Genomic DNA, 9,032 nt, shown 5'->3' with positions numbered 1-9,032 from the left:
GGAGGCGGAGCTTGCAGTGAGCTGAGACCGTGCCACTGCGCTCCAGCCTGGGTGACAGAGCGAGACTCCGTCTCAAAATAAATAAATAAATAAACATAAATAAATAAATAAATAAAAACTGTGTCTGATGTCGAAGGAAATTCAGCACTCATAAATCTATAGTTAGAAGTTGGCAGGCGATTATTCATATTATGAGGTTCCTGACATTACGTGCTCCCCAGATACATTTAAAGATGTTCGATACCCTGCCTCTACTAAAAAATACAAAAAACTAGCCGGGCGAGGTGGCAGGTGCCTGTAGTCCCAGCTACTCGGGAGGCTGAGGCAGGAGAATGGTGTAAACCCGTGAAGCGGAGCTTGCAGTGAGCTGAGATCCGGCCACTGCACTCCAGCCTGGGCGACAGAGCGAGACTCCATCTCAAAAAAAAAAAAAAGATGTTCGATAAACGAATTCTGACACATTCAACAGTTCATAGACATCAGAAATCAAGCTTTTGAACCATATTCTATGATGGCAGTTTACAAACAGCACTCACTCCAGAATTAGAAACACGAACTTCACAGTGTGAGCTGCGGCCAGCTTGGAATGACGGAGTTCTAGGAGATGTTTTATACCTCCCTCTATTTTATAAGCTTTCTGCAACAAAAACTGCTTTTAATTAAAAACTACAAGTAACATATAACCTGGCCAGGTGTGGTGGCTCATGCCTGTAATCCCAGCACTTTGGGAGGCCAAGGCAGGCGGATCATTTGAGGTCAGGACTTCAAGACCAGCCTAGCCAAATGGTGAAACCCTGTCTCTACTAAAAATACAACACTGAGCCGGGTGCGGTGGCGGGTGCCTGTAGTCCCAGCTACTCTGGAGGCTGAGGCGGGAGAATCGCTTGAACTCAGGAGGCGGAGGCTGCAGTGAGCCAAGATCGCGCCATTGCATTCCAGCCCAGGTGATAAGGGCGAAACTCTGTCCCAAAAAAAAAGACATAACCAGATATCACAGAAATAACCCTAAAGTCCCCCAGGTTCCCCACCAGTTCCATCCTTCTCTATCCCCCTCTAGGCCAAATGCAAGCATAGATTTGGTGTTTATCAAGATTACAATTTATATTTTTGCCACGTAGATATGCATCAGAAACAACCTAAGTCACTGTTCTATTTTTGGGGTTGATTAATGGTGTCTTATTACACGTGTTGTCTAGAACGCACGCATTTTGCTGGATGTGTCTGAGAGCCGCTGGATTCCTGAGATTCACTGCTGGTCTTTGTGAACGTCCCCAAAACAGGCTGCAGCTCCCCACTGGCTGATGGCCTGCTGTCTGCTTCCCTTGCACGTGTAGGTGGGGGATGCCCCTCCCGCCGTGTTCTGAGGGTTGGGATTTGCTGGCTGGGTGTGCCCCTTGCTAGAGGTGGGAGCCAGGGTGCCCAGGCGGGACCCACCTCACAGCCACAGGCGGTGAGACAGCGGGCGGAGGGGTCGGCCTCTTCCCCGGAGATACTGGATGGTTCACGGATGGTCACGGGCCAGGCGACGTGGAGGTCCTGGAGCTCGGCTGGCACTTGGTGCGTGTACGTTGGCCGCTGGCATGTTGTCATTGTCATCGCTCTTGTTCTTATTGTAATTGGTGTCTTAGGCAATTTTGGGCTAAGCGTTACAGAAGCCCTTCCTGTCACTGCCAGGCCCCAAATAAATCAAGAGGTTATTTTAGAAGTAAAGAAAGCAAATGTTTCAGAACACTACGAAACCCAAATTCATAGCGACAGCAAAAGGTTTTCTAACCAACCAAACTTTATTTTCTATTCAACAAAATAAGTAGACAACGTATGTTGCTTTTTTTCCAGCATCTGTTTTTAAGGTTTACTCATCTCCTGCTTCAAATCCCCTCCCCTCCGCCAGGGCCCCCTTTCCGGCAGCCCCATGTGAGGAGACAGACAAAGGGAGAGATCTCAGGGTGGACAACACTGGCCTTCAGCTCACGCGTTTCTGGTTCAGCAGTGCACGGTGAACGGGCTTCTCCTGATGGCTGATGGCAGCCACACAAGGTAAAAGCAGGCGAACATTCTCAGGACATCATGTAAGATGCCAAAGACGTCGGTTCTTTGTTTAACTCCCTGGATCTGCTGAGCCAGCTGGTGACAACGGAGAAAAGCATCACACAAAGCAGAAAGCGTCACACAAGGGCCCAGGCGGGTTCAGCGGCTCCTGCAGGGTGGCCCAGGGGCCCTGGCACCCCCTCCCTGGGCAGCAGTCACCATCTTCGGTTTCGGGGTTCCCTTTCAGAGGTGAGGGCTCCCGTTTCGGGTGATGACACAGACAGCCTTCTTCTTCCAGCGACCAGCGCTGTCCCCAGGCCACGGTGTCTCTCTTGGGCTGGAATCCAGAGGCCTGTAGCAGCCACAGTCTCTGTCCCTGCCGCGTGTTCATGATTCTGGTCCTAGAGGTTGCTGACGACGTTCAAGGTGGCTGTGTTTTTCCTTAATTCTAAAGGTTTGCGCAGACACGCGGCGAAAAGCGTGAACTCAACACCCTGCCTTCACTGCAAGTTCTCCTTACTCATGAAAACAGAGAAACACACTTTCACATCTTACACAGGAACGTCCCCCAGCATTGCTCTCATGTAAGGAGACTTAATTAAACCACCAAGGTCCAGCTCCTTTCTGGATTGTAAGAGTACATGATGCTGTTTGATCCACTAAACATACTCCTTTTATTAAAGTTTGATGCCTTTGGAAATCTACCTGTGGTTTATCGGACGGCTTCAGGATTTCTCTTCCGCAGTTTTGAGATCGGAGACAGGACTGGATTCTGGAGGTGAGGCTCATACACTGGACCAAACAGAGGACTGGATAGAACACAACCAGGACGAAGCAGGTTCCCATAAGCCACGCCCACCAGAGCCCCGTGGGTTTACGTTGCTGTGGCAACGACAGGTGTTACCACCCCTTCCAAGGCAATGATTCGGCCACCCAAGAGCTACCATCCCTTCTCTGGACGTCTCTGCACGCATTGCCCCTTAATCTAAGTGGGTATAAGCATGGCTGCAGAACTGCCCGAGCCGCTGCTCTCTGCCTGCTGCTAGCCCTGCTCTTCTGGGGCAGTCACGGAGCCGTAACACAGCCGCTTTGATACAGCTGTTTTCTTCCCTCTACCGCCAGCTGGCCCTTGACTTCCTTCCTGGTGAAGCCAAGAACCCTTGCGGGCTAGGCCCCAGTTTGGGGTTCACCTGCCCTGCATCAGCTTCATTCTGATGCCTGGATGTGTGGGTGGATGGATCCTCTTCCTCCTGCTCAGTGCGCAGGCGCCCTTCAGATCAAAGAACCTCTGCTTTCCTTCATATTTCCTTCCTACTTTGAAAAATCCCTGGTCCTCATTCCAGTGCTTCCCTGCCACACCCTCTCCACAGCCTCTCCACCTGCCCTTCTTGTCTCTCAATTGCTCTGTCAGCTGCTTTTGTGTCTCTGGGTCTTGCTGCTGCTGTGTTCTTCAGTTTTATATTCCAATATCCTATTTTTTTTTTTTTTTTTGAGAGGGAGTCTTGTGCTGTTGCCCAGGCTGGAGTGCAGTGGCGTGATCTCAGCTCACTGCAAGCTCCTTCATGCCTTTCTGCTGCCTCAGCCTCCAGAGTAGCTGGGACTACAGGAGTCTGCCACCACGCCTGGCTAATTTTTTGTATTTTTAGTAGAGACAAGGTTTCACGGTGTAGCCAGGATGGTCTCGATCTCCTGACGTCGTGATCCTCCCACCTTGGCCTCCCAAAGTGCTGGGATTACAGATGAGCCACTGCACCTGGCCATTCCAATTTCCTAATTATATCTTCAATGGCATCTGGTCTACTTTGCTTAGTGGCTATTTTTCATCTTTAAGATCATCAAAGTGGTTTTTAAAATAAGATATAACCTTGATACTGTGAAATCCATGCTTCTTAGTGTACAGCTGGGCAAGTTTTGACAAGTGCATTTCGCCATGCAGTCAACACTACAGCCAAGACAAGAACGGGTCCATTGCCCAGAACCTGTCTCCTCCCATCCCCAGCCCCTGGCAACTGCTGATACATTTTCAGTCCCCATGGTTTTGTCTTGCACCATGTTGTGTAAGTGGAATTATTCAGTAAGAACCTTTGACCACATTGCTTTCATTCAGCATAATGCATTGGGGTTCAGCCTTGCACACCTCAGTGGTTTTCCTTTTTCATGGCTGCATAGTATTCCAGCACATGGCGATACCACAGCTCATTTGCTCACCAGAATATTTGAGTTGTTTCCAGTTTTTAGGGAAAACAAATAAAGCCACTATAAACCCTCATACACTCATAAACAGGTTTTTCTATACCAGTTAGCATTTGACTTGTCAAACACCTAGAACAAGGATGGCTGGGGCATGGAATAAATATGTATATGTAACTGCAAGAAACTGCCAGGCTAGAGTCCCAAATGGCTGAGCCACTTTGGATGCCCACCAGGAACAAGTGAGAGTTCCAGTTGCTGTGTCTCCTCTCCACTACTTGGTATTTGGAGATGGTTTTCATTGGTTGTTGTATTAGTCAGGGTTCTCCAGAAACATAGAATCAACAGGGGTGTGTGTGCATGCGTGTGTGCACACATGTGTGCACATGTGTGTACACGTCTGTGTAGCAGGCACTGGGAGGGGAGAGACAATTTAAGGAGTTGATTCATGTGACTGTGGAAGCCTGGCAAAATCGGATGGCATAGGTCCACAGATTACACCTGTGGACTCAAGAAGGAATCTGAAGGCATCTGCTGCAGAATCCTTGTGGCTTGGGGAGCTCAGTCTTTGTTCTTTTGAGGTCTTTGACTGATTGGATGAGTCCACTCAATCCTGGAGTGCTGTCTGCATTACTTAAAGTCCACTGATTTCAATGTCAATCTCATCCAAAAGACACCTTCACAGAAACATCCGGAATAATGTTTGACTAAATATTTGAGCGTGGTGGCCCAGTCAAGTTGACACATAAAATGAACCATCACAGTTTTGTTCTCTTTTTCCTCTTAGCTGCACTAACAGATGTGTGGAGGTGTCTTGTTGTGGTTTTAATGTACATTTCCCTGATGGATGACAACGTGGGGCAAATTTTCATGTGCTGTATGTTCTTTGGTGAAGTGCCATCTTAAAAACTGGGCTGTTTGCTTTGCAAATATTTTCTCCTAGTTTGCAGCTTGTCTTGTAATTCTCCTGTCTTTTAAGAGTAGAAGTTCTCAATTTAAAGTGCAAGTAATGCATTTTTTTGTTTATAGATCATGTTTTTGGTGTCAGATTAAAGAAATCTTTGCCTAACCAAAGATCATAAAGATATTCATCTTGCCAGGTGCAGTGGCTCACGCCTGTAATCCCAGCACTGTGGGAGGCCGAGGCGGGTGGATTATGAGGTCAGGAGATCGAGACCATCCTGGCTAACACGGTGAAACCCTGTCTCTACTCATCTCTACTAAAAATTTAAAAAAATTAGCCAGGCATGGTGGCGGGCGCCTATAGTCCCAGCTACTTGGGAGGCTGAGGCAGGAGAACAGTTGGAACCTGGGAGGCGGAGCTTACAATGAGCTGAGATTGCACCACTGCACTCCAGCCTGGGCAACAGGGCAAGATTCTGTCTCAAAAAAAAAAAAAGATATTCATCTATGTTTTCGTCTACAAGCTTTATAGTTTTATGTTTTACATTTAGGTCTATGATGCATTTTGAGTTAATTTTTGTTTATTTACTTTTGAGACAGGGTATCACTCCATCTCCCAAGCTGGAGTGCAGTGGCTCAATCTTGACTCACTGCAACCTCCACCTCCCAGGTTCAAATGATTCTCCTGCCTCAGCCTCCCATGTAGCTGTGATTACAGGCACACACCACCGTACCCAGCTAATTTTTGTATTTTTAGTAGAGATGGGGTTTCACTATGTTGGCCAGGCTGGTCTCGAACTCCTGACCTCAAATGATCGGCCCACCTTGGCCTCCCTAAGGGTGGGGATTACAGGCATGAGCTGCTGCTCCCACCCTACCCCAAACGTTTTCATCATCCCCAACATAAGCTCTGTGCATGTTAAAGAACAAAGCTTCCCTCCCTTCTCCTCCAGGCCCCCATAACTGGCGGTCCACTTTCTGTCTCTATGAATTTGACTACTCCGGGGACCTCAAACTAGTGGAACCACACAGCATTTATCCTTTTGTGTCAGGCTTATTCCACTAAGCGTGATGTTTTCAAGTCCATCCGTGTTGTAGCACATATCAAAATTTCACCCTTTTTTTGGGGTGAATCATTTAGCTCTTAGAAAAACAATTGGTGAAGATCTTCATGACGTTGGATTTGACAAATCCATGAATGTGTATGACAGCGAAAGTACAGGCAATAAAGAGAAATCGGTAAACTGGACTTCATTAAAATTAAGAACTTTCGTGCACGAAAGGACACCGTGAAGAAAACCCGTGGAATGGGAGAATGGGAGACAGTATTCGCAAGTTGTTTATCTGACAGGGAATCAGCATCTTTATTTTAAGGCATCAGGTTTTGGTCCAACTGCTCCACAAAGTTTATCTGATCACGAGTGGATTCCTTTTCCAGTTGTGGACTTGGGTGGCCGCCTTTCTTTAGATTTCCATGGGCGTCTTGCAATTTGGGTGCACAGGCTCACTCAGTGGAAGAGTCTTGGTTCTTCCTGTTCTCTGTCTCCCTTGCTCTCCGGTTCCGGCCCTCTCTGTGGTGGGCTGTGTTTTCCAGAGGTGGCTGCATGACTCTGTGATCCCACCTGTTCTTCGCACTCTCATGTAAGGGGGATTATGTCGTCTGGAGCCTCTACAAGCTGCTTTTCACACAGTTGGGATTCACCGAGACCATGGCATACATTCGTGGTTTGTTCCTTTTTGTTGCAGAGCCATAACCCACAGCGTGGATGTACCACAGTTTATTTAACCGTTCACCCTTTGACGGACATCTGGCTTGCTTCCAGTTCGGGGCTATTGGACAGAAAGCTGCTATAAACGTTAATTAGCAGGGTTTTGTGTGACCATAACCGGGGTTGCACTCTGGGAATAGATGGTCACCAGTGTAACTTCTGGATCATGGTGGCTACATGGTCAGGTTTTAAAGAAACTCAAACTGTTTTGGAGAGGGGCTGTACCATTTTACCTTTCCTCCTTCCGGCATATTTAGTTTTGACATCTGATTAAGGGGACAATACAGAGTCACTGAGTGTGTTCGAGCCTGAGTGTGACTCGGATCCCGAACGAGGCCAGGCAGCCATAGTGCCCACCCCAGAAGGGGGAGTTGCACGTGCCCACCCCCATGTGCCAGGTTTCTCCTCCAAGGGGGACCCCCGGGGCGCTGAGCCCGCCTGCAGACGTGGCTTTACCAAGGGCAGCGACAGTTCCAGGCACCCCTGGGGCCAACTGGGTGCAAGCAGTATAAGTCACCTCATATTTTAACAAGCTCATTCATTCATTTATTTTTTATAGAGACGGCGGTCTCACTCTGTGGCTGAGGCTGGTCTCTAACTCCTGGCTTCAAGCGATCCTCCCACATCGGGCTCCCACAGAGCTGGGGTTTCAAGTATGAGCCCCCATGCCCCGCCGTCTGGGTCGTTTCAGAGCTGAAGGTGCTGCTGTGAAGGCGACATTTCCTGGAAGAAGACTGTGTCTATCCAGGGCTTTCTGGCCTCAGACCGACTCACAGACACGGCTCTCGTGCCTACCGTGAAACAAAGCCCCCTACTCCCGTAGGATCCCGCCTCTCTACTTTTCTGCAGGATTTCCTAACCCGGATGGCTTCTCTTCTCTTCCCTCTGCGTGCACCTAAAACGGAGCTTCAGCCCAGAGGGGACCCGTGAAGCGGCGACTCTGCGATGGGGAGTCCACCTCTCTCGGGGCCCCGGCGGAGACTCACTTCCAGGTACTGAGAGACCGCGGGGCGGGAGCACCGGGCGCTGCAGAAAGCGCTGGGACCTGCGTTTCTGGCTTAGCTGACCCACTGACCAAGGCCAGGAGACGGCCGCCGGGCACCACGGATTTGGCCTGGACCCCCGGCCGCTCTGGGGTGGAGAGCAGCGGACAGCGCAGGTGGCGGAGGGGGCCACAGTCCTGGTCTCCGACGCCGACTCCGGGTTGTGCTCTCTGCTGAGACCCAAGTGTCCACCGGGGGATCCCGGCGCCCAGAAAGCACCACCGAGTCTCAGGCGCCCCCAGGGCGCACGAGAACGGGGCGCACGAGACCGGGGCGCACGGGACCGGGGTGCACGGGACAGGGGCGCACGGGACCGGGGTGCACGGGACCAGGGCGCTCCGAAGAGACTTCCGTCAGTGCAGGGAGGCTGCGAGGACACCCCAGACTGCCTCCAGGGACGGGGACGGAGCGAGCCCCGCCCTGAGCTCCCTGGGAAAGGAGCGGGGGCCGCCCCGCCCGTCGGACCACCCAGCGCGCCGCCTCCTCCTCCCTCCCCCCGCAGAGGTCAGAGGGTCACCGAGACGCCCCGCTCCGCTCCCTTCGGCCGCTTTACGGGTGGCTGGGGCCTCCCTCGCGCCGGGATTGGATGCGAGAGGACGGGGTGGGGGCAGGCGGGGGACCCCAGAAACCCAGGTTCCGGCTCCGGCGGAGAGAAGCCCACAGTGCAGTAGCTGCTGGGCCGCGTGGAGACGGCTCTGCGCGAAGCCGGCGGACGGCGTGGAGGAGGCGGCAGCTGCAGCCGGGGCGCTCCAGGATGTTTGACAGCTCGCAGTATCCCTACAACTGCTTCAATTACGACGCCGACGACTACCCCGCCGGCAGCTCCGACGAAGACAAGAGGCTCACGCGGCCCGCGTACAGGTGACTGCGGGGGTGGCGGCGGGGGTTTGGGGAACAGGGACCCCCCCGCAGGGGTCCCAGGTAGCCGGGACCTGCCTGGGACGAAGGAAGAATGAGGGGGCTTTCTTCTCTCCGACGCAACTCAGAGAAAGGAGGCATTTGTCCCTACTTTGGGGAGAGCCAGGGAACGTTCTTGGCTTCCCGGGGAGGGACCTTTCCAGCCCGGAGAAGAGCTTCTGGGGTCTGGGTGGCGCCGGGG

General features: G+C 51.5%; 1 protein-coding gene across 1 annotated transcript in view; it reads left to right on the top strand.

Annotated features, from left to right (window-relative positions):
* Nucleotides 1-8,687: 8,687 nt before the first annotated feature.
* The window catches only part of LOC105537886 (forkhead box L1-like), a 4,311-nt gene continuing 3,966 nt past the window's right edge, over nucleotides 8,688-9,032 (top strand). Inside the window, exon 1 of the mRNA XM_011977583.1 lies at nucleotides 8,688-8,794. Within this exon, the coding sequence (XP_011832973.1) occupies nucleotides 8,688-8,794 (107 nt within the window). The remainder of the gene's footprint in view (nucleotides 8,795-9,032) is intronic.

This window comes from Mandrillus leucophaeus, unplaced genomic scaffold (assembly GCF_000951045.1).
Source record: "Mandrillus leucophaeus isolate KB7577 unplaced genomic scaffold, Mleu.le_1.0 Scaffold180, whole genome shotgun sequence".
Taxonomy (NCBI): Eukaryota; Metazoa; Chordata; class Mammalia; order Primates; family Cercopithecidae; genus Mandrillus; species Mandrillus leucophaeus.
This window is presented reverse-complemented; position numbering and strand designations above follow the sequence as displayed.